The sequence below is a fragment of the Rattus norvegicus genome, chromosome X, assembly GCF_021556685.1.
Source record: "Rattus norvegicus strain SHRSP/BbbUtx chromosome X, alternate assembly SHRSP_T2T, whole genome shotgun sequence".
Classification (NCBI taxonomy): domain Eukaryota; kingdom Metazoa; phylum Chordata; class Mammalia; order Rodentia; family Muridae; genus Rattus; species Rattus norvegicus.
This window is the reverse complement of record NC_141554.1, coordinates 107,603,069-107,629,228: the sequence shown is the minus strand read 5'-3', so window position 1 is coordinate 107,629,228 and position 26,160 is coordinate 107,603,069. Positions and strand designations below refer to the sequence as shown.

At 40.2% G+C, this 26,160-nt stretch overlaps 1 protein-coding gene and 1 non-coding gene across 2 annotated transcripts; both read right to left on the bottom strand.

Moving 5' to 3' along the window:
- Positions 1-642: 642 nt before the first annotated feature.
- Arxes1 (adipocyte-related X-chromosome expressed sequence 1) lies at positions 643-2,151 on the bottom strand. Its single transcript, NM_001024267.2, is given in 1 exon segment — positions 643-2,151. A coding segment is annotated over 1 exon segment (543 nt). The 5' UTR covers positions 2,070-2,151; the 3' UTR covers positions 643-1,526.
- Positions 2,152-18,355: 16,204 nt separating this feature from the next.
- Positions 18,356-18,496, bottom strand: LOC134478793 (small nucleolar RNA SNORA57). The gene has a single exon (XR_015647177.1). It is a non-coding gene; the product is annotated as a small nucleolar RNA SNORA57 (small nucleolar RNA).
- Between the last annotated feature and the right edge of the window lie 7,664 nt (positions 18,497-26,160).

Below are 26,160 nucleotides of genomic sequence, written 5' to 3'. Positions count from 1 at the left end.
GAACATCAGATAAGAGAAACACTAAATATACTCTTTTCTAGTTTCATCCATTTACCTGCAAATTTTTTATTTCAGGTTTCTCTTTTACACCTTAATAGCAGCTGATGAAAAAGCAGACTTGTGGGGCCCAGTCCTAACCGATAACATCCATTTGTGGATGCTGGTGGTGGTAGTGGTGGGAGTTCATAAGGCCTCGACCCTAGACGAATAGCTGCAGACAACCAAGGACCACTGAGACTGAGAGAAATATATATATATTCACATACACATATAATATATACATACACAGAAACACACACAGAGACACAGACACACCATGAATTTGAAAGAACAACAAGATTATATGAGAGGGTTTGGAGGAAGGTAAAGGAAGAGGAAAAATGAAATTATATTATAATCTCATATAATAAAAAATATTTACAAAAAAGAATCAAATTGTATTTCAAGTTAAAATTCTCTTGTTTGCTTAATGTAACAAAACTCCTGAATTTCTGCCTTTTTATTTGAACAGAGCTAATGCATGCGGTGTTTACTTTTTAGGTTATAGAGAAAAACATCTACAAATGATTATAAGTGAAAAATCATACCACAAATGTTATTCATCAATATCCCAGTAATGATTAAATAATGCCCCTACAAGAATTTTAAGCAGTTAGCATTTATTTAACGGCATTAAACATATTAGAACATACGCATCTCAGGGTAAGCATGCAAACATTTTTTCCAACTCCAGTAACATTTAACAAAGATACACTGCACAGCAATCTTTGTAGAGAAACTACTATAAAGCACACATTTGATTTACTTAAGAGACTTGAAGTGACTTGTCATCATTTGCAGTCTCAAGAGGCATTCACTATTTAAATGGTCATATTTACTGGCAAGAAAGGCAAGCAGTAAGATTTCTGAAATGGGGGTAAATTCTCATTCTGACTCATGTTTAACTATTTTGCATGTCAGACTTTTAAGAAACGAATCACAATTTTTCTAGTAATCAAACACACCCTAGAACATATAAGAAAATGGCATTAAGTGTGAACCGACAAGGAATGTCTGGAATAAAATACAGCTATTATAACAATACCAATACATCTGTTTTTTAATTTCTCCCCGAACAAATTTTATAGATCACATGGAACCACATAATGAATATGATAAAACTGTATTATTCTCAGGCCTCATTATCCAACTGTCTAACAATATCCTACTCCGGAGAACTTCTTTTGTTGTTTTGTTTGTAGAATGATGTTCCAGAACTCTATTAGCCTTTCCCTCCAATTATACAATTTGATGCTAATTCTTACACAAAGGAAGAGTAATAACCAATGTCACACTAAGATCAATGAATGAAGTCTCCATGTTAGGTACATGGAAGCATGAGTATGAGTTCAGCCAGTCCCAGAACAAAACCAGCAGGTTTTAAAATAAAAAAAGAGAAGCCAGCAAGACTTGAGGGAAAAGAAGAAAGAAAAACAATTCCTTAGGTACACACATGTCCCATTTCCGAGGCAAAGAGAGAGAGTTCTTCAAAAAGTCGTGGCTATTTCATAGGAATCTGGAAAAGGGACAGACACGCGTCCAGATCCAGTCACAAGAGGCAGGATCCCAGCAATCGGTATAACTTGCCAGGAGAGAGTCAGAGTGACATTCCTGTTTCCCTTGAGACCGTGTCCATCGTCAAAGAAAAAATACTTGCTTTTGACGTCTTTCAGGTTCAGCTTGGGGTTCTCGCCTCGCAGAAGGATCTTGTCCCAGAGGACCACCTGGTTCACAGCGTTGCTTTTGGTGGAATATTCTGCCGACAGATAAAGGAAGAGCTGCTTGACGTTCCAGTCGAAAGTCTTCTCCAGATCCGCAGAGATGTGGAATGTGATGAAGCCCAGGTCGCTCTTCTTTCTGGGTCCAGTGAAGTCTTCCACTTTTTTGAGCAGGATCCTGGAGACGTGCAGGCGCACGGGCGCGCTCCTGTCTTTGAAGGCGGTGGTGAGGATGCAGCCCAAGGTGAGCGCCGCCATGACGCTCAGCGTGAAGGCGAACAGCGAGTTGGCCCGGGACAGCAGGGTGTTCATCTTGCAGGATCAATCGGCGGCTCCCTCCACGCGGGCTCCGCTGGCGCCTGCAGGCTCGGCACTGCCGTGCTGTTGGCTCCGCGGTCCTTCTGCCTCCCTGTGGCTCGCGCGGAATGCTGGGCGCGCGCACGCGTCCCTGGAGCGCGCACCGCCCACGATGCCTCCCCCTCCCCCGCCCCAAGTCACTAGTTAACCCTACAACCACTGTCTGCTGATAGTCTGGAGCATCTGATGGAAAGCGGCAGCGTGGCTGAATAAGGGGTTCAGTTGGGGGATGCCTTGAACTGTCTCACCCTCAGGCCCAGACACAGTCACTGAAGGTCCCGGCACACAAAGCCCTGTCCGGGGAACCCTCTCCCTCTGCACACTGCTGCATCATGGCTTCCATACATCCTAGCCCCTCCCCTGGCCTTCTGCAACAGGCTGCTGATGGCTGTACTACCCCCACCCCACCCCCACCCCCCTACACTAGCTAGTCCTGCCTCTCTGCAGTCCATTCTCTACACAGAGACCAGCCATCCCCTACAGGTCATGTCACTCCCTTGCTGGGATCCTTCTTCACCCTCAGCCTACAACAATCTTGGTGTCAGAGGTGGCCCAGGCTGTGTGCTGCATCTGCCCTTTCCCCTCACCCCCTACCAGCCTGCTTGGTGTCTGCCAGGCTCCAACTTCTGGGCTTGTCCCCTGCTCCTGGGGTAACTGGAGCACACACAGTACAAGCACACCAGGAAAGACATGGCCTGTCTGTGCGTGGTTTCTTATCATTTAGGACTCAAGTCGAAAGCCACGTCCAGAAAAGGCTTTCAGTGAAAAGTCTGTGTAATGATCCCTGACCCTTGATTCTGATTCTACCTACCCTAAATATTCTCTTAATTGGAAATGACTACCAAATGGCTTTTTCAATTCATTTGTCTTCTTGGTCCCAGTTTCCCAATCTTTAATGACAGGTTAGTGACTCTGTCTTTCCTGTTCTTTATGCTTTTCCCCAGTGCTTAAATCAGAATAAATATACAAATCTGAACAAATATGACATAATTAAGGAAGTAGTATTTGAATAGACAAAAGAAGCTGATACTTACAAGCAAGTAACCATAACAATCACTTGTGCAAGCATTCAGAATAGTCAACTGACTGAGCAGTATTTCTTGGGAACCTTTCGAACTTAAAAAGAAATCATTAATGTAGATATGGATATATTTCTTATTTAGTTAATTTGATTTAGCTTCTCAGCTTGATGTCCACAGAACACTTTCTTGATTATTATAGGTTTATCAGACATTTTGAAATCAGTTGTTGCTTATTTCTGCCATGTTTTCAAAAATCTATGCCCTTTGAGTTTTCACTACATGTGAGAATCTGTGTGCCATTTTCTTTGTATAATTTTTTATGCAAAGTTTTATAGTTTTATACAGAGTTTTATAGGAATTGCAGGGATTCTTTTGTTGTTGTTGTTAAAATATCCAAAGATACTTTAGGAGGAAAAGACAGTCTTCTCGAGATATAGTGCTCAGTCACATGTGTACTAATATAAACCGAGATGTATCTATTGGACCCCATTCAAAGGGTAACTCTGAATCGGCTATACATCTAAGTGGAGACTTTGAGATATAAAAATTTTTAACAGAAAATAGGCAAGACTACCATTTTGCTCTTTTGTTTTGACACTAAAACCACAATTTCCAAGTGAGAAATCACTAAATGATACTTTTTTATAAACTAAGACTAAATGAGCTATTTCAAAACTTTACTGAGATGATATAAAGACAGGTGTCTGTGAGAAACTATTTCAAAGCTATAGTATCTAAGAGGACTAATAATTAGAATATAAATAGTCACAAAACTAAATATGAAAAAACAAGACATTTCACTAAATAGTTAAGAATTAATTACCTAGCCAGGAAGGGGTGGCATATGCCTTTAATCTCAGCACTAGAGAGGCAGAGGCAGGAGGACCTCTGTGAGTTCAAGGCCAGCCTTGCCTACAGAATGAATCCCAGGACAGCAAGGGTTACACAGAGAAACCCTGTCCTAAAAACAACAGCAACAACGACAATGGCAATAATAAATAAAAAAAACTGCTCAAGGTCAAGCTAGTCAATGTTACAACATGGAAGAGAGGGTGTCCCCAAAGCCTCACTCCTACTTGGCAAGCTATAGGCAGCTAGCTGACAACCACAGAGGGAGAGAAAGTCTGTTTTCTTCATGGGTGGTGCCCCTGGCAGTTTCCCCATGCTACAGTGGACAGCCCTATAGCCACATGTGTGTAACACTAATTAGATCCCATATATGTGTGTGTGTGTGTGTGTGTGTGTGTGTGTGTGTGTGTGTGTGTGTGTGTGTGTGTGAAATTTGGAGAAGGATCTGATAAGAGAGACCTGGGAAGAGATAGAAGAGGAGGAAACGAAAGATGGATTTGACCAAAGTGAAATGTATTTATGTATGAAGGGAAAATAGAATGGAAATAATTAAATATATAAGTAATGATGGTAGATTGAAGTCAAGTTGATGAAAAGATCCTCAACATTAGTGTTAGAAAAACGTCTCAAGAAAATGGCCACACATTCCAAAGTATTTGGTATGGCAGTAGTTTTACTTCTGCAGAAGCAGATTAGATGCATCAAATCCAGCTTGTAAGCACACTCAGCAGGGTCCTCCTGGGCCTTTATTTCTAATGCAAAGATGGGCCTTACACTCCTACACAGTTGGCTAACTCAAAACAGTACATCTGATAAACAAAGTGCAGCTTTTGAGAACAACATGCAACCTTGAGCACATATTTTGATTTCAAGAACTGCTGGCCCTGTGGGAATTTAAATTTCTGCCAAGTGGCTTTGAAAAAACATTTTAAAAAATGAAGTTTTTGTCTTACTTAACCCTAGAGTAGAAAAGAGAGCATATGGTCTTCAATAACAACAAAAACAACTAAAAGTCCACATACACTTGGAAGTTGAACAATGCTCTACTCAATGATAACTTAGTCAAGGAAGAAATAAAGAAATTAAAGACTTCTTAGAATTTAATGAAAATGAAAGCACAACATACCCAAACTTATGGGACACAATGAAAGCAGTGCTAAGAGGAAAACTCATAGCTCTGACTCCCTCCAAAAAGAATCTGGAGAGAGCATATATCAGCAGCTTGACAGCACACCTAAAAGCTCTAGAACAAAAAGAAGCAAATACACCCAGGAGGAGTAGAAGACAGGAAATAATCAAACTCAGAGCTGAAATCAACCAAGTAGAAACAAAAAGGACCATAGAAAGAATCAACAGAACCAAAAGCTGAATCTTTGAGAAAATCAACAAGATAGATAAACCCTTAGCCAGACTAATCAGAGGGCAAAGAGAAAGGATCAAAATTAACAAAAACAAAACGAAACAACAACAAAAAACAACAACAAAAAAAACAGAAATGAAAAGGGAGACATGACAACAGAAACGGAGGAAATTAAAAAAAAATCATCAGATCCTCCTACAAAAGTCTATATTCAACAAAACTGGAAAATCTAGGTGAAATGATTGATTTTCTATACAGATACCAGGCACCAAAATTAAGTCAGGACCAGATAAACCATCTAAGCAGTCCCATAACTCCTAAAGAAATAGAAGCAATCATTAAAATTCCCCCCACAGAAAAAAAGAGCACAGGACCAGATGGGTTTAGTGAAAAATTCTATCAGACCTTCATAGAAGACCTCATTACCAATACTGTACAAACTATTCCACAAAATAGAAACAGAAGGAACACTACCGAATTCCTTCTCTGTAGCCACAATTACGCTTATAACTAAACCACACAAAGACCCAACAGAGAAAGAGAACTTCAGACCAATTTCCCTTATGACTATCAACACAAACATACCCAATAAAATTTTCACAAACTTAATCCAAGAACACATCAAAATGATCATCCATCATGATCAAGTAGGCTTCATCCCAGGCATGCAGGGATGGTTTAATATACGGAAAACCATCAACGTGATCCATTATATAAACAAACTCAAAGAAAAAACCACATGATTATCTCATTAGATGCTGAGAAAGCATTTGAAAAATTCAATACCCCTTCATGATAAAAGTCATGGAAAAAAACAGGAATTCAAGGCCCATACCTATACATAGTAAAAACAGAAAATACAGCAAACTAGTAGTTAACATTAAATTAAATGGGGAGAAACTTGAAGCAATCCCACTAAAATCAGGGACTAGACAAGGTTGCCCACTCTCTCTCTGCTTATTCAATATAGTACTCAAAGTCCTAGAGTCCAGAGCAATCAGACAACAAAAGGAGATCAAAGGGATACAGATTGGAAAGGAAGAATTCAAAATGTCACTATTTGCAGATGATAAGATAGTATACTTAAGTGATCCCAAAAATTCCACCAGAGAACTAAACTTGATAAACAACTTTAGCAAAGTGTCTGGGTATAAAATTAACTCAACAAATCAGTAGCCTTCCTGGGGTTGGGGATTTAGCTCAGTGGTAGAGAGCTTGCCTAGGAAGCGCAAGGCCCTGGGTTCGGTCCCCAGCTCCGGAAAAAAAAAAAAAGATAGTACACTTAAGTGATCCCAAAAATTCCACCAGAGAACTCCTAAACTTGATAAACAACTTTAGCAAAGTGTCTGGGTATAAAATTAACTCAACAAATCAGTAGCCTTCCTCTACTCAAATGATAAACAGGCTGGGAAAGAAATTAGGGAAATGACACCTTTCACAATAATCACAAATAATATAAAATATCTTGGTGTGACTCTAAGGTAGCAATTGAAAGATCTGTATGACAAGAACTTCAAGTCTCTGAAGAAAGAAATTGAGGAAGATCTCAGAAGATGGAAAGATCTCCCATGCTCATGGGAGGATTAATTAATCATTGGCAGGATTAATATAGTAAAGATGGCCATTTTGCCAAAAGCAATCTACAGATTCAATGCAATCCCCATCAAAATTCCTACTCAATTCTTTATAGAGATGGAAAGACCAATTTGCAAATTCATTTGAAATAACAAAAAAAAAAAAAAAAAACAAACCAGGATACCGAAAACTATTCTCAATAATAAAAGAACTTCTGGGGGAATCACGATCTCCAACTTCAAGCAGTATTACAGAGCAATAGTGATTAAAACTGTATGGTATTGGTACAGAGACAGGCAGGTAGATCAATGGAATAGAATTAAGACCCAGAAATGAACCCACATACCTATGGTCACTTGATTTTTGACAAAGGAGCTAAAACCATCCAATGGAAGAAAGATAGCATTTTCAGCAAATGATGCTGGTTCAACTGGAGGTCAGTATGTAGAAGAATGCAGATCGATCCATTCTTATCACCCTGTACAAAGCTTAAGTCCAAGTGGATCAAGGATCTCCACATCAAAGCAGATACACTCAAACTAATAGAAGAAAAAGTGGGGAAGAGCCTCAAACACATGGGCACTGGGGAAAAGTTCCTGAACAGAACACTAATGGCTTTTGCTCTAAGATCAAGAATCAACAAATGGAACCTCATAAAATTGCAAAGCTTCTGTAATGCAAAGGACACTGTCATTAGGACAAACAACCAACAAATTGGGAAAAGATCTTTACCAATCTTACATCCAAAAGAGGGCTAATATCCAATATGCAGAAAGAACGCTAGAAGTTAGGCTCCAGAGAATCAAATAACCCTATTAAAAACGGGCTACAGAGCTAAACAACGAATTCTGAGGAATATGAGATTGCCTTGAAGCACGTAAAGAAATGTTCAACATCCTTAGTCATCAGGGAAATGAAAATCAAAACAACCCGGAGATTCTACCTCACACCAGTCAGAACAGCCAAGATAAAAAACTCCGGTGACAGCAGATGCTGGTGAGGATGTGGAGAAAGAGGAACACTCCTCCATTTTTGGTGGGATTGCAGACTGGTACAACCATTCTGGAAATCAGTTTGGAGGTTCCTCAGAAAATTGGACATTGCACTACCTGAAGTCCCAGTTATACCTCTCCTGTGCATACACCCAAAAGATGCTCCAACATATTACAAGGACATATGCTCCACTATGCTCATAGCAGCCTTATTTATAGTAGCCAGAAGCTGGAAAGAACCCAGATGTCCTTCAACAGAGGAATGGATACAGAAAATACGGCACATTTGCACAGTGGAGTACTACTCAGCTATCAAAAACAATGACTTCATGAAATTCTTAGGCAAATGGATGGAACTAGAAAATATTGTCCTAAGTGAGGTAATCTAATCACAAAAGAACACTTATGGTATGAAGTCACTCATAAGTGGATATTAGCCCAAGAGCTTGGATTACCCAACATACAATCCTTAGGCCACAGGAAGCTCAAGAAGAAGGATGACCAAAATGTAGATGCTTCAGTCCTTCTTAGAAGGAGGAATAAAAATACTTACAGGAGGAAATTTGAAGACAAAGTTTAGAGCAGAGACCAAAGGAATGGCCATCCAGAGACTGCCCCACCTAGGGATCCATCCCATACATAGCCACCAAACCCAGACAATATTGCTGATGCCAAGAAGTGCAAACTGACAGAAGCCTGATATAGCTGTCTCCTGAGAGGCTCAGCCAGAGCATGACAAATGCAGAGGTGAATGCTAGCAGCCAACCATTGAACTGAGAACCAGATACCCACTGGAGGAGTTAGAGAAAGGATTGAAGAAGCTGAAGGGGCTTGCAAGTCCATTAGAACAACAATACCAACCAATCAGAGCTCCCAGGGACTAAACCACCAACCAAAGAGTACACATGGACAGACCCATGGCTCCAACTGCATATGTAGCAGAGGATGGCCTTGTTGGGCATCAATGGAAGAAGCCCTTGGTCCTGCCAAGGTTGGACCCCCTAGTGTAGGGGAATGTCAAGGAGGGGAGGCGGGAAGGGATGGATGGTTGTGGGGGAACACCCTTATAGAAGTAGGGGGAGGGGGAATGGGATAGTGTTTCTGGAGGGGAAACTGGGAAAAGGGATAACATTTGAAATGTAAATAAAAAATGTAAATAAAAAAATGTAAAAGAAAATAATAATAAAAAAAGAAAGTCACAGAAAAAAAGAGCAAGTGCTGATTCTAAATTTAAAACAAAAGACAGTATACTTTACATCTCATACAAAGTTAATCATTAAGGAAAAAACCTTAAGACATGATATCAATTAAATATTAGATTCTGAGAGAATAGCCAGTAGTTTGAAACACTGGCACAGTCATGAATCCTGAAACTTTTATATGCTGCTAATTGGGGGTGAAAACAGTTGGATAAGCACTTCCAAACACTTCTCTAGTGTTTTTACAATGATAATTTCATGTCTACTGAATGATCTGGCCATTGAACTCTTAAATACTGTCAGGCATCATGGTAGTTACTGGCCAATGGTGAACAGCACTGAAACTGTTAGTGACTAAGCATTGTGGGTAGGTAGGCTCCTGTCTTAATGTACCTTCAAAGTACATTTTCATTTATTTCTCATTAAAATTCTGTGGTGCAAGTTGAGCACACCCAGAAGTATTTCTATCCATCACTTTAATATTTTATATATGTGCTGTTTTGAGCTCGGTATGTAACAAAATGCATCTACTATCATTTCTTTTAAAATTGTTGGCTTGTTTGCCTAGGCTAAAGCATGCAATCCTTAACTGAGCACGTATGGGAATGGACTATTCATTCACATGCATATATGTAGATGTAGATGTAGGTGTAGATGCAGATGCAGATGCAGTTGTGTACACACACACACACACACACACACACACACACACACACACACACACACATCTCTGAATAAAACTGCCATACTTCCTTTACCCTGGGCAAATGCTGCTTGGAAATATTTTTGGTGTTCTCCTGGCTTTGTTTGACACAATACATATTTTAAGTGTTTTATGTCTTAGTCTTGATTATTTTCACACTTACCAAAACATGAAAATCTTCCATTTGGTTACAAAACAGCCAAGTCCTGATGAAAAGTATGTTAGTTAAAAACATTAGGGGCTGGGGATTTAGCTCAGTGGTAGAGCGCTTACCTAGGAAGCGCAAGGCCCTGGGTTCGGTCCCCAGCTCCAAAAAAAAGAACCAAAAAAAAAAAAAAAAACATTAAAGATAGCCTCAGAGGCACCAAAATGTACTAGTGTCTCATCCAGAAAGAGCATTCGGCACTCCCCCGGGTACGATTTGGGAGTCAATTTGAATTCCACAGTCTGTTTCCGTGTCTTCCTTTTGTCTGTCATTTGTGGTATCTGGTTTGTCTATGGCCTGGCTATGGTGTGTGTCATATGCATCCGTATTTCTTATCTCTCACAGGTTGTGTTCTAACAAAGGACTTTGCTCTGTAATTCCTGAACAGCACCGAAAACATCACATGAGGAAGGAATGACAGATAGTTTACAGAAATCTTTAACAGAGTTTTACAAGGGGGGGGGGATTAAATTATTTACTCTAACTGACCCCAAAGCACTCAGCAAGACAAACACACTGTTTTCGTAGAATAGCCACGTCGCTTCCAACTTTTATGGTTGCATGTTTGTTATATAAGGATACTTTCGACCTGCTTTCTGTTTTCAACAAATGATAAACATATCACACACACACACACACACACACACACACACACACACACACACACACTGTGCTCTGGATCAGGGGCATATAGTTTAAGATTACAACTTTGCATGCAGTTAGGTCGTAAACGCTGATTACACGGAAAATCCAAGGGAAGCAGGGTTGGTTGTTGCATTGTTGTCTTAAAGGCAGGTTAAACAAACAGGCAGAGTACAGCGGGATATCACACTAAGGGACCTCAAGCTGGATTATTAACTTGGCTGTGAGTTCCAGCAAAAGCTGCAGTCTCTTAGAATATAAGAGATATTTTCATAAAATTGTATCACAATATAACAGGTACAGGGAGCATCTCCCCTAGGTCTTTCCTATCTACTTCAGCTTTCAAGGTCTAACAAGTAATCTGAGAAGGAGTAAGGAATAGTCTGGATTCATAAGAACAGGGCTATGTGTTTGTTTCTTATTAACTGATGGTCTAGACCATTCTGTGAGCATTCAAAATGAGCCTTTCCTTGTCTTATTCTCCCATAGCCACCCTACTTGTACATGGAAAATAGTTTCAGGACACCTTGGAACAGGGTAACATGTTCTCCTTGGCTGTGAAGTTTCCGTACTTCTCTCCCTTAGGAAATATTCCAGCATCAAGGCAGGAAACAGAAATTATGGAACTTGGGTCTGGGGTCTCTCTATTTCTCTATTCCTCAGGGATACTCAGCTCCCACTGCAGGGCTCTCATACCCTCATCTGAGTCTAAAATACCTGGGTGTGGGCGGGTATTTGCTCTTTGAACTAAGCCTTGGAAATTTCTGTTACAATATTGTAACTGAAGGAGCCAGCAGGGCAGCAGGTTTCTATGGCAACTGTGCTTCACAGGCTCCCCTTCACATTAGAAATCCTTGCACACAGCTGTCTGCCTCTTGCATTTCACTGAGAGAAAAACACTTCACTCTTCAGGCTAGCACTTGAGAAATCACATTAGTTAGTGGAACTTGAGTAGAATTAGGCAGCATTCTCTAAGTCTGCTCATTGTGATGAAGGAAAGGAAGTCCACACTGTCAACCATTTTGTTTGCATAAAATTCTCAAGCATAAAAATATAATAAAAAATGGCCTTGGGAAGGTATTCCAAGTCTACTGAAATTCAAGGATGCCAATGGAGGGAATCTGTGTGTGTGCAGCTGGTGGTAGTGCCAATCTGTGAGCACACAATATCAGCACTGAAGACAGAACTAACGGAACACACTTTGGAGGCCAGCCTGGGTTAGTGTCTTAAAATGACAGAAAGAGTCTGTCTACAGTCTTGTGACTAAATGATCTAGGAATACAGAACAATGTCATTTATATAAAGCCAGTTGTATTTGAAAGAATTAGGCCTAGAACAGCTGGCCATTTATTAGGGCCATGCCTAGTCATTTTAAACATATATCAGTTTACACTGAGGAATATTTACCCTACACTCCTAATGTTTTCCTTCACATAGAAGGGTCCCTATGGATAATGTACACATTGCCTATCCACTTATTCCATCATGGAAGGGAAGACTTACTTGATTGGAGAGTTCCACAAGAGATATGCATTATTCAGCAGAAGCCCTCTTCTTTCCCAAAAATTGCTAACAGAATTCTTCCATTCTACTCTCAGGAAAGGATCTCCCCTCTATTCTTCTGTGTCTTTCGGGCATTCAATTCTTACAGTCTTACTTAAAAACAGCCAGCAACCAAATGAACAACAAAAGGGATAGACACAGGAGCAAGGGGCTCTGGGTACTTCCTACAGTATAGATACCTGTTAGGAGTACATAATTCAAGGAGAACTGAGTAATGTGATCTAGGTCTGCCTGCACAGGATTCCTGTTGCTTAGGAAAAATACACTGGGACAATGGAAGTGCAAGGACTGCAATGTATATTTATGTTGATGTCTGGTAGAGGAGTTCTGTCTGTGTGTGCCTCAGGAATGTGACTTTCTTGCCAAGAGCCATCCTTGTTATAAGAAGAAATATTTCAGGATACTTTTGAGAAAACACTTTCACAGCGACTACTCTTTGTTTGGGATGAATGCGTAATAAGCCAACTTTTGCGCTTTTCTCTGAGGGCGGTTTGTGACAATGCTCCCTCAGTGTCTTAATTCATGAGACTACAGTGGCGCACTCAGCTTACTGAATTAGGTTCCAAATGTTTGAAGAGTAGCTAGAAATCGGTATATTGTAAAAATTAATGTTATATAAACCCCTTCAAAGAAGAATTGGCCAAGTGTTCAGGAATCTTTATACTCCCATAAACATAAAACATAGATTTTAGTTAAAATTATAAGAAAGCTTTATTGAGCCTCACAGGATAAAATAATTCAATTCTCATAATGACAACAAATCACACGGGGGAGGAACATTCACCAAAACATAGTAGTTTTGCTATTTATGTCTGCCAGTACCCCAAATCATTAGCCATCGTTCTTTCAGTATTCTATCTGTGAACTTCACTCAGGAGACTCTTTTTCTGTTCTCTGTGGTGTCTGTTATTTGAAGACATGGGTACCTAGGGTCCAAATACCTCGGGCATGGGATGTTTTATAAGGTAGAGCAGGTTGAGACCTGGAGACTCAGTGGGTACACATCTGTGACTTAGGTGACTCCCTGCTCCCTGTCAGACTCCTGGAGTGGAACAAGTGCCACACTCTTCACATAAAGAAATGTGTCCTAGGGTCATGCAACAGAGGTCTCCATGTACCTAGAGATCTGGAGGGCTTAGCCAGTAAACTTCTTTTCCCATACATTCCTCCCTTCATGGGGTCTACCCTGAGAAGTGGGTAGGATGCATTATGCATCCCTTTCCCACCAAGAACAACCACTAAACTATTTAGAACCATGGACTGTCTCTCTCATCAAGATTCGCTGTGAGGAGTCACGGAGAAGGCCTTTGACTACAGAGCCGCAGCTTAATTCTCCCATAGAAAGTCCCTCTGTGCTCCCAGCCACAACCACCACCAAGTCTGCCTCCACCACGCTAAGGACAATCACCCATGGAACAAGCTAGATCTCCCCTTCCTCTGCCCCTGGGCTAGATGCTGTCCCCAGTTCAAAGGCCCCCAACTCTGTTCTCTGCTCTTCTGCAACTCCCAGCAGTGCCTGGATGTCCAAAAATCTGAGAATCCCATGGTCCTAGTCCCATCGCAGGCCTGGGGATCCCCAAATCATCTCTGGCATTCCCACATCTCAGACTGTGTGTTCCCACCCCCAGAGCCTTCGTGCTTCTCTACAGCCCAGCACCCACCCAGGTAGCACAGTCAGACTCCTCACATTCGGCTCCCTAAGAGGCAGTGCCCAGGGTTGGAGCAGATACAGACCGACTCTGGGGCATTCAGAAAACCTCCTCACATGAATAATGTATTGTCACTTTCCTACTGCTGTGATTAAAACGCTATGACTAAAGCACCTTGTAAATGGAGGGACTTATTTAGAGCTTACAGGCCCAGAGAATCAGGGTCCATGATGGTGGATCAAAGACATGGTGCCTGGAGCAGAGCTGACAGCTCACACCTTGAACTGTAAATAGGAAGCAGAGAGAAAACACTAGAAATGGAACATGGGTTTTGAGACCCTAAAGCCTGCACCCAGTGACACACTCCCTCCAGCAAGGCCACACCTCCTAAGCCTCCCCTGAAGTGTGAACAACTGGTGACCAAGTACTCAAAGGTCAGAGACTAACTGGGAACATGTAAATACCACAGGTGATAACTGCTGTGGACATTTGCTGGAAGCTCAACTGTGACTTTTGCCTAGAATTCATTGGTTATGCATAGAGTCCTCCACATTTTGGGTTGCCAGATTAAAACAGATAACCAATCAATGATATTCTGATGGCTCAATTTTTCTGTATGTTCCTTTTGTATAAGAGGTTCTTTTAGTACAAGGTTGAGATATAATTGCATGGAGACACACACCTTTAGCCCCAGCTCTTTGGAAGCAGAGGCAAGCAGACTGCTGTGAGTTTGAGCCCAGCCTGGTCTACAAAGTAAATATGTATATATTTTTCCCAAGAAGATTGTTCTGTATAATGAGATTGAACCTCATCCAATTAGAGGCTTGAAATAAGAAGATGTTTAATCTTCCCAAATAAGAAGGAATTTTTCAATCATGAACTAGAACCTTACATTTTCTCTTCTTTATTTCTTCTCTCCAACCTCTCCCATTGTTGATTCTCAAATTGATAGCTTCTTCTTGTTTATTATTTCATATATATGCATAATTATGTAAATGCAACCTGCTCAGTCTGTTTAATCTTACACACACACACACACACACACACACACACACACACACACACACAGACACGTATTTTGGTTGATCATTGGATATCAGATAACTTATTAGTGTGCTCTTCCATGGAGAAGTCTTTCTCCCGCTCCTCGCATTCCTTAGTTGCTTGTAGTTCTTTGTCTCCTGGTGGGGTCTTTTGAGGGTCCTTCTATGTCAGCATGTCTATTCAGCTATTGTTTTACTAGAATTTTAGGTTGTCTCTGGTCCCTTCTGTGCAGATTTTGGAATTTTAGTAACTTTCATTCTGTAAAAATATTTCTGAAAGTAAACTAACCTCTTATTAAATACAGACATGTACATATGAATGTGTACAAAAGAATATATTATTGATTCTGTTTTTTATCAAATACAGCATGCAGTATTACTTTATTTGAATTAAATTATGCTGTCTATTTTTTGATTTGCTGCATTGGGTACCTAAGATGAGGAGTCTCCGAATATGTGAATCTAAGGATTATCTGAGATGAGACTTAATAGTGAGGCACATCTGGGTAAAATGAAATCAGATTTTCAAAAAGATAAAACCTAGTAATGCCTAGTTTGGATTTCATAAAGGAGAAAGACTTCTAATCCACAGTTGATGCCAAATGTGTGTATAAATATACTGAGGCCCATAATATTACAATTTAACATTTTAATGACCTTTGGTATAAAGGCCCTGCTTCTATCATCAAGAGTTTCTGGTGTGGGTTTGAAGAGAAGTTCTTCAAGGTGATTCTGATGGGAATCTCAGATACTGGGGAGGATCAAGGTTCCACTTGAGCCTCACCTCCAGGACCAGTGACCACTGGATTCAAATGTGAATCCAGTTTCAGATACATTGTATTAGAAGTTGGAGTTCCCTGTTTAGCCCAGTGGCACAGATATGGCATTAACTTCTCTGTTGTAGCTACGGGGAGAAGTTGCCAACTTTGATATCTTGATTGATGGGAAGCATATTAATGGGAAATATATAAGGATATGAACCCGTGTGAGATTTGATATGCATCTTTGCTGTGTTTACTTGTCCTGCACCTCCAGCATATAATATGATTTGATTCCCTTCTCTTTACCTTTGGGGAAGTTTGTGACAAGTGCTGAAGCAGAAGCTGTCTGAAGCCAGTATTTCTTCTTTTTTGGGAAAATATTGAAGTAATAGAAAGACTGACCCAGTAAATGCCATAATTTTAGAGCACAGAACAATTTCTTAAGCACAATGTGTGTCTACGGGTTTGTTTTCTGTTGTCTGGAAGGAAGCTCTACAGGACTCCTTGAGGTCATGTAATTTAAAGTCATATCAGAAGGAGAAGCTAGAAAGTTATGGCATGGGAGCTGGGTAGAGAAATGCCCTCCATTTGCATAAAATTGGTCTGCATCATTGAATTCTTTGATGCTCTTCGGGAGTAGTAATTTCACGAGTGGCCTTTAACTTGGTATCTTGATCTTTATGGTTCCCAAAGGACTAATTTCCACAGAAATTCAAAGCTGAATCTGGAAAGAGATCTCGTGTAAAAGAAAAACAAATGTTATCTGTACACGTGCCTGACAAACTAATCCCTCAGCAAAATGCATACCATCTCTCGTGTACTGATTCAGGATGTGGGGGGCATGGGAGTTTGGATTATCTTTTAGCACAACAAATTTGAGTATACATTTATCTCCCATCTTCCCTGAAAATTGTGCCATCACTTACATTCTCAGAGTTAACTGAAGTATTAGTGAAATCTGAGACACTGTTGAGTGAATGGACAAAGTGTAGCAGTCGAAACCCTCAACAGCTCTTATCTCTTGTGCTTGGGAGAGACAAATTCTGTTTCACTTCATAACTTATAACATCTAGTCAGGAGCCAACATCTGATGTCTGAGGAGTGCAGCCAATTTGCCTAAGAGGGAATACTGCAACCAGCCTATCACGTGAACCATTTGTGGTGTTTTGAAAGGTAAGCGTCCTCCGTAGGCTCAGCCTAATTCCAGGTTTGACCCAAGCTATGTAGAAAATGAAATGGCAGGAAAGTGAGTTTCCGAGAGATGTCCCACCGTTTTGCATGGCTGGGATGGGTGAGCTCTCTGAGGGGCACGGAGCCCAGAGACTTCATCCCAGGATTGCTCCTTGCTACTGATATGCTTTCCCTGCCACTATTACATAGCCTAATGTTTCCTGAGCATCTCCTATTGGGCAGATTTTCTGCAGATCAATATGAAGGTGCACTTTCATGTAATAATGCTGTCTAGACAAACTGATGATTTCATAATTCCTGATAATGATTCTATAGAACTTCTGAACCGATTCTAGTAATTTTAAGCCTCCCGTAGAATAAAACACTGCAAATAGTGTTCTGTGTCATAAGCATGTAAATTTCACTAGGAAGAAAAATAGGCTAGAAACAAATTAATGATCAAGGAAAAACATTAATTCTAGGTCAGGTCTCAGGACAAGGCCACAGATGTATCCCATGATAAAGCAAATTGCTTTGAACTTATAAGGAGCTTATACATTGAAACACTGGTTTGAACTTATCAACTTCCTGCTATAACTCCCTTTTTAAAAATAATATTTTATCAGTGAAGTAATTTTATAAAGAACTTTTGTCTAAGAAGCTATGAAAAGGCTGAGAGAAAAAATAAAGTGTGGCTGTTGAGGCTCTGCTCTATCCACCAAATGTATATATATATGTGTATAAGCACATATGTATATGTGTTTATATGTGCATATGTGTATATGCATATTATGTATATATGTATACACATATATACATAATTAAAATTGTAGCACTGTGAAAGCATGTGTATATATGTATATATACATATATGTATGTACAAATGTACTTATGTACATATGTATGTATGTATTACATATGTCTCCTGATTCCACAGAGGGACACAGTGGGTCCAAGTTAAAGAGCATTAACATAGAGTTTGTGAGAAAGAGGTAGCAGGTGTTGAAATTCATAATATATTATTATCTGATTATATATCATATATAATATATGATAGATAATAATTCTATGAATTATTTGTAAATTATATATTTTATCATGTCATATGTTATATGAAATATATTTATTATAATTTTTATTGTGAAATCTTTCATATCAATTCACATGAATTATATAGTAATTCATAATGATAATATTTAAATTTATATTAATAGTTCATACCATAAAATTAAAAAATATAAGCATTGAGGCAGAGTTAAACTCTGGGACAGGTTACCTGTAGAAGCTGGAGAAGGGGAAAGAGCCATGGTCCCTTTTCCTAACTGCTCTTTCTTTTTTCTTTTTTTTTTCTTTTTTTCTTTTCCTTACGGTTCACAGACTTTATTGGTTCAGCAATGAGCAGCAAAGAAAACGTTAACTATCACTCCGGGGGCGTCATGTAGACCTGAAAATAAAAAGCGTTGAGTGATTTAGAGGGGACTGCCGGACTTAGCTGCATTTCTGCACGGAGGTGTTCCGGTGTCTGAGGATAGAACCTGCGCACGGGAGGCCGCAAGCCCCGAAGACAAAACACCGAGAGGGCCGGAGCCCTTTCTTCTACCTCCGTACATTACGGGGAGCGGGCCTGCATACCCGGTCCCCGCCAACTGCTCTACTTTCTTGTTGCCTTAGTTTTACTATTGACCCTGGAGGTTCAGGTTCCCACTGATTCGATAGCATAAGGCGAAATGCAGAGCCGTGACATGTGGAGACTGAAACAAAATGACAGTGAGGAGACCACACAATGCTTGACTTCAGAAGCCATGCTTGCACAAGTGTCCCAGGCTCTTTCAGGCCTGACAGTGCAGGTGCTGACGGAGCTTCATCTGTTTCTCTTATAGGTGTCGCCACAAGTCTCTGCAAAGAAGTTGTACAAATTGTCCTTTCTTTCTTTTTTTTTTAATTTATTTAATACGTAATAATAATTCTTTGGTTTCCGGGTAAACATCCCCCTCCCCCCTCCCCTTCCTTAAGGGTGTTCCCCTCCCAACCATCCCCCCATTGCCGCCCTCCCCCCAACAGTCTAGTTCACTGGGGTTTCAGTCTTAGCAGGACCCAGGGCTTCCCCTTCCACTGGTGCTCTTACTAGGATATTCATTGCTACCTATGAGGTCAGAGTCCAGGATCAGTCCATGCATAGTCTTTAGGTAGTGGCTTAGTCCCTGGAAGCTCTGGTTGCTTGGCATTGTTGTACATATGGGGTCTCGAGACCCTTCAAGCTCTCCCAGTTCTTTCTCTGATTCCTTCAACGGGGGTCCTATTCTCAGTTTAGTGGTTTGCTGCTGGCATTCGCCTCTGTATTTGCTGTATTCTGGCTGTGTCTCTCAGGAGAGATCTACATCCGGCTCCTGTCAGTCTGCACTTCTTTGCTTCATCCATCTTGTCTAATTGGGTGGCTGTATATGTATGGGCCACATGTGGGGCAGGCTCTGAATGGGAGTTCCTTCAGTCTCTGTTTTAATCTTTGCCTCTCTCTTCCCTGCCAAGGGTACTCTTGTTCCCCTTTTAGAGAAGGAGTGAAGCATTCACATTTTGATCATCCGTCTCGAGTTTCATTTGTTCTAGGCATCTAGGGTAATTCAAGCATTTGGGCTATTAGCCACTTATCAGTGAGTGCATACCATGTATGTCTTTCTGTGTTTGGGTTAGCTCACTCAGGATGATATTTTCCAGTTCCAACCATTTGCCGACGAATTTCATAAAGCCGTTGTTTTTGATAGCTGAGTAATATTCCATTGTGTAGATGTACCATATTTTCTGTATCCATTCCTCTGTTGAAGGGCATCTGGGTTCTTTCCAGCTTCTGGCTATTATAAATAAGGCTGCGATGAACATAGTGGAGCACGTGTCTTTTTTATATGTTGGGGCATCTTTTGGGTATATGCCCAAGAGAGGTATAGCTGGATCCTCAGGCAGTTCAATGTCCAATTTTCTGAGGAACCTCCAGACTGATTTCCAGAACGGTTGTACCAGTCTGCAATCCCACCAACAATGGAGGAGTGTTCCTCTTTCTCCGCATCCTCGACAGCATCTGCTGTCACCTGAGTTTTTGATCTTAGCCATTCTCACTGGTGTGAGGTGAAATCTCAGGGTTGTTTTGATTTGCATTTCCCTTATGACTAAAGATGTTGAACATTTCTTTAGGTGTTTCTCAGCCATTCGGCATTCCTCAGCTGTGAATTCTTTGTTTAGCTCTGAACCCCATTTTTTAATAGGGTTATTTGTCTCCCTGCGGTCTAACTTCTTGAGTTCTTTGTATATTTTGGATATAAGGCCTCTATCTGTTGTAGGATTGGTAAAGATCTTTTCCCAATCTGTTGGTTGCCGATTTGTCCTAACCACGGTGTCCTTTGCCTTACAGAAGCTTTGCAGTTTTATGAGATCCCATTTGTCGATTCTTGATCTTAGAGCATAAGCCATTGGTGTTTTGTTCAGGAAATTTTTTCCAGTGCCCATGTGTTCCAGAAGCTTCCCTAGTTTTTCTTCTATAAGTTTGAGTGTATCAGGTTTGATGTGGAGGTCCTTGATCCACTTGGACTTAAGCTTTGTACAGGGTGATAAGCATGGATCAATCTGCATTCTTCTACTTTTTGACCTCCAGTTGAACCAGCACCATTTGCTGAAAATGCTATCTTTTTTCCATTGGATGGTTTTGGCTCCTTTGTCAAAAATCAAGTGACCATAGGTGTGTGGGTTCATTTCTGGGTCTTCAATTCTATTCCATTGGTCTATCTGTCTGTCTCTGTACCAATACCATGCAGTTTTTTATCACTATTGCTCTGTAATACTGCTTGAGTTCAGGGATAGTGATTCCCCCTGAAGTCCTTTTATTGTTGAGGATAGTTTTAGCTATCCTGGGTTTTTTGTTATTCCAGATGAATTTGCAAATTGTTCTGTCTAACTCTTTGAAGAATTGGATTGGTATTTTGATGGGGATTGCATTGAATCTGTAGATTGCTTTTGGTAAAATGGCCATTTTTACTATATTAATCCTGCCAATCCATGAGCATGGGAGATCTTTCCATCTTCTGAGATCTTCTTCAATTTCTTTCTTCAGTGTCTTGAAGTTCTTATTGTACAGATCTTTTACTTGCTTGGTTAAAGTCACACCGAGGTACTTTATATTATTTGGGTCTATTATGAAGGGTGTCGTTTCCCTAATTTCTTTCTCGGCTTGTTTCTCTTTTGTGTAGAGGAAGACTACTGATTTATTTGAGTTAATTTTATACCCAGCCACTTTGCTGAAGTTGTTTATCAGCTTTAGTAGTTCTCTGGTGGAACTTTTGGGATCACTTAAATAAACTATCATATCATCTGCAAATAGTGATATTTTGACTTCTTCTTTTCCGATCTGTATCCCCTTGACCTCCTTTTGTAGTCTGATTGCTCTGGCTAGAACTTCAAGAACTATATTGAATAAGTAGGGAGAGAGTGGGCAGCCTTGTCTAGTCCCTGATTTTAGTGGGATTGCTTCAAGTTTCTCTCCATTTAGTTTAATGTTAGCAACTGGTTTGCTGTATATGGCTTTTACTATGTTTAGGTATGGGCCTTGAATTCCTATTCTTTCCAGGACTTTTATCATGAAGGGGTGTTGAATTTTGTCAAATGGTTTCTCAGCATCTAATGAAATGATCATGTGGTTTTGTTCTTTCAGTTTGTTTATATAATGGATCACGTTGATGGTTTTCCATATATTAAACCATCCCTGCATGCCTGGGATGAAGCCTACTTGATCATGGTGGATGATTGTTTTGCTCTTGGATTCGGTTTGCCAGAATTTTATTGAGTATTTTTGCGTCGATATTCATAAGGGAAATTGGTCTGAAGTTCTCTTTCTTTGTTGGGTCTTTGTGTGGTTTAGGTATAAGAGTAATTGTGGCTTCATAGAAGGAATTCGGGAGTGATCCATCTGTTTCAATTTTGTGGAATAGTTTGGATAATATTGGTATGAGGTCTTCTATGAAGGTTTGTTAGAATTCTGCACTAAACCCGTCTGGACCTGGGCTCTTTTTGGTTGGGAGAACTTTAATGACTGCTTCTATTTCCTTAGGAGTTATGGGGTTGTTTAACTGGTTTATCTGTTCCTGATTTAACTTCGGTACCTGATATTTGTCTAGGAAATTGTCCATTTCCTGTAGATTTTCAAGTTTTGTTGAATATAGGCTTTTATAGTAAGATCTGATAATTTTTTGAATTTCCTCTGAATCTGTAGTTATGTCTCCCTTTTCATTTCTGATTTTGTTAATTTGGACACACTCTCTGTGTCCTCTCGTTAGTCTGGCTAAGGGTTTATCTATCTTGTTGATTTTCTCAAAGAACCAACTTTTGGTTCTGTTGATTCTTTCTATGGTCCTTTTTGTTTCTATTTGGTTGATTTCAGCTCTGAGTTTGATTATTTCCTGCCTTCTACTCCTCCTGGGTGTATTTGCTTCTTTTTGTTCTAGAGCTTTTAGGTGTGCTGTCAAGCTGCTGACATATGCTCTTTCCTGTTTCTTTCTGCAGGCACTCAGCGCTATGAGTTTTCCTCTTAGCACAGCTTTCATTGTGTCCCATAAGTTTGGGTATGTTGTACCTTCATTTTCATTAAATTCTAAAAAGTTTTTAATTTCTTTCTTTATTTCTTCCTTGACCAGGTTATCATTGAGTAGGGCATTGTTCAATTTCCACGTATATGTGGGCATTCTTCCCTTATTGTTATTGAAGACCAGTTTTAGGCCGTGGTGGTCTGATAGCACGCATGGGATTATTTCTATCTTTCTGTACCTGTTGAGGCCCGTTTTTTGACCAAGTATATGGTCAATTTTGGAGAAAGTACCATGAGGAGCTGAGAAGAAGGTATATCCTTTTGCTTTAGGATAGAATGTTCTATAAATATCTGTTAAGTCCATTTGGCTCATGACTTCTCTTAGTCTGTCTACGTCTCTGTGTAATTTCTGTTTCCATGATCTGTCCATTGATGAGAGTGGTGTGTTGAAATCTCCCACTATTATTGTGTGAGGTGCAATGTGTGTTTTGAGCTTTAGTAAGGTTTCTTTTACGTATGTAGGTGCCCTTGTATTTGGGGCATAGATATTTAGGATTGAGAGTTCATCTTGGTTGATTTTTCCTTTGATGAATATGAAGTGTCCTTCCTTATCTTTTTTGATGACTTTTAGTTGAAAATTGATTTTATTTGATATTAGAATGGCTACTCCAGCTTGCTTCTTCTGACCATTTGCTTGGAAAGTTGTTTTCCAGCATTTCACCCTGAGGTAGTGTCTGTCTTTGTCTCTGAGGTGTGTTTCCTGTAGGCAGCAGAATGCAGGGTCCTCGTTGCGTATCCAGTTTGTTAATCTATGTCTTTTTATTGGGGAGTTGAGGCCATTGATGTTGAGAGATATTAAGGAGTAGTGATTATTGCTTCCTGTTATATTCATATTTGGATGTGAGGTTATGTTTGTGTGCTTTTCTTCTCTTTGTTTTGTTGCCAAGATGATTAGTTTCTTGCTTCTTCTAGGGTATAGCTTGCCTCCTTATGTTGGGCTTTACCCTTTATTATCCTTTGTAGTGCTGGATTTGTAGAAAGATATTGTGTAAATTTGGTTTTGTCATGGAATATCTTGGTTTCTCCATCTATGTTAATTCAGAGTTTTGCAGGATACAGTAACCTGGGCTGGCACTTGTGTTCTCTTAGGGTCTGTATGACATCTGTCCAGGATCTTCTGGCCTTCATAGTTTCTGGCGAGAAGTCTGGTGTGATTCTGATAGGTCTGCCTTTATATGTTACTTGACCTTTTTCCCTTACTGCTTTTAATATTCTTTCTTTATTTTGTGCGTTTGGTGTTTTGACAATTATGTGACGGGAGGTGTTTCTTTTCTGGTCCAATCTATTTGGAGTTCTGTAGGCTTCTTGTATGCCTATGGGTATCTCTTTTTTTAGGTTAGGGAAGTTTTCTTCTATGATTTTGTTGAAGATATTTACTGGTCCTTTGAGCTGGGAGTCTTCACTCTCTTCTATACCTATTATCCTTAGGTTTGATCTTCTCATTGAGTCCTGGATTTCCTGTATGTTTTGGACCAGTAGCTTTTTCTGCTTTACATTATCTTTGACAGTTGAGTCAATGATTTCTATGGAATCTTCTGCTCCCGAGATTCTCTCTTCCATCTCTTGTATTCTGTTGGTGAAGCTTCTATCTACAGCTCCTTGTCTCTTCTTTTGATTTTCTATATCCAGGGTTGTTTCCATGTGTTCTTTCTTGATTGCTTCTATTTCCATTTTTAATTCCTTCAACTGTTTGGTTGTGTTTTCCTGGAATTCTTTCAGGCATTTTTGTGATTCTTCTCTGTAGGCTTCTACTTGTTCTCTAAGGGAGTTCTTCACGTCTTTTTTGAAGGCCTCTAGCATCATGATCAAATATGATTTTGAAACTAGATCTTGCTTTTCTGGTGTGTTTGGATATTCCATGTTTATTTTGGTGGGAGAATTGGGCTCCGATGATGCCATGGTTTCTGTTGCTTGGGTTCCTGCGCTTGCCTCCTGCCATCAGATTATCTCTAGTGTTACTTTGTTCTGCTATTTCTGACAGTAGCTAGACTGTCCTATAAGCCTGTGTGTCAGGAGTGCTGTAGACCTGTTTTCCTGTTTTCTTTCAGCCAGTTATGGGGACAGAGTGTTCTGCTTTCGGGCTTGTAGTTTTTCCTCTCTACAGGTCTTTAGCTGTTCCTGTGGGCCTGTGTCTTGAGTTCACCAGGCAGGTCACTTGCAGGGGAAAAGTTGGTCCTACCTGAGGTTCCGAGGCTTAAGTGTGCTCGTGGGGTACTGCCTAAGTCCTCTCCGCGGCGGCAGCAACCGAGGAGATCTGCGCTGCTCTTTCCGGGAGCCTCTGTGCACCAGGGTTCCAGATGGCGTTTGGTGTTTTCCTCTGACGTCTGGATGTGCGCAGAGTGCAGTCTCTTCTGGTTTCCCAGGCGTGTCTGCCTCTCTGTAGGTTTAGCTCTCCCTCCCACAGGATTTGGGTGCAGAGAACTGTTTATCCGGTCTGTTTCCTTCAGGTTCCGGCGGTGTCTCAGGAGCAGGAGTCCTGCCGCTCCTGGGCCCTCCCTTACGGGAACCCAGAGGCCTTATACAGTTTCCTCTTGGGCCAGGGATGTGGGCAGGGGTGGGCAGTGTTGGTGGTCTCCTCTGCTCTGCAGCTTCAGGAGTGCCCACCTGACCAGGCGGTGAGGTCTCTCTCCCACGGGGTTTGGGAGCAGAGAGCTGCTGCGGGCCGGGATCCGAGGGTCCAAATTGTCCTTTCTTATCAGTGCATGGAGTTTTCATAGCATTGCAATTTCAATCTCAATATGAGAAAACATAATACAACCCCAGAGACAAGGGTTTTATATCAATGTCTCAGATTATTCTAGGGTATAATCTGAGGCATAAAGGTGTACCACTGTCTTTGACTTGTGAACTACATATATGAAATATATGACATTTATATGAAAGTAAGATGAAGAAAATGAAATATTTGTGTACCATTCCAACAATAGAAAATTTAAAAAATAATATTGCTCTGCAAAAATGTATGCTGTTAACTGGTGGCTGCTTTGAGTAGATTAGTAAAGAGATTCATATTTCAACTAGAAAGAAAATATTTAAAGTGCTAGATGCTTATTTCAATAACATGGTCTTGGTTTTTGGGACACGGAACCCACATGCAGCCTAGGTAGGCCTCCGCCATCATGTGTTTATACACTCAAGGCTAGGTCGTGGCCTAGTTTTCTTAGTCCTTTCAGATAGTAAACTACAGGTTGTAGTTAAAAAACACTAAGACAGCTAGAATTTTCAAAAGAAACATAAATTTTGTATTTTTCTTTCCCTTAAACCAATGATCTAGTTTAATATGAACTTAGAATTGGTGCAATGGGTTTTAGTATATTTTAAATAGTATCTTTATTTATTCTAATATTCTTTAATGCCTGCCTGGATAAAAGGCAGTTGGATTTTTATATCATCTTATGCTTAACGGTGCTTTCAAAAACAGATTAATTTTTCTTACAAAAGTACAGGTAAACTTATTAGCATTCATATGATAAAATAATATGTAAAATCTTATTGAACATTTTATAATGATATTTTATAAATGTAATCACATGCAAATATGGTCATATAAAGGTAATGGAGGAGTGAAAATATTCCACGTGACCAGGATTCGGTTTTATTTTTTGTTTATAATACATATCCACCAATTTACTTAGCAGACTTTTAGCATAAAAATAAACTACAATATCGTCCATTTCATGTAGAGTTCTC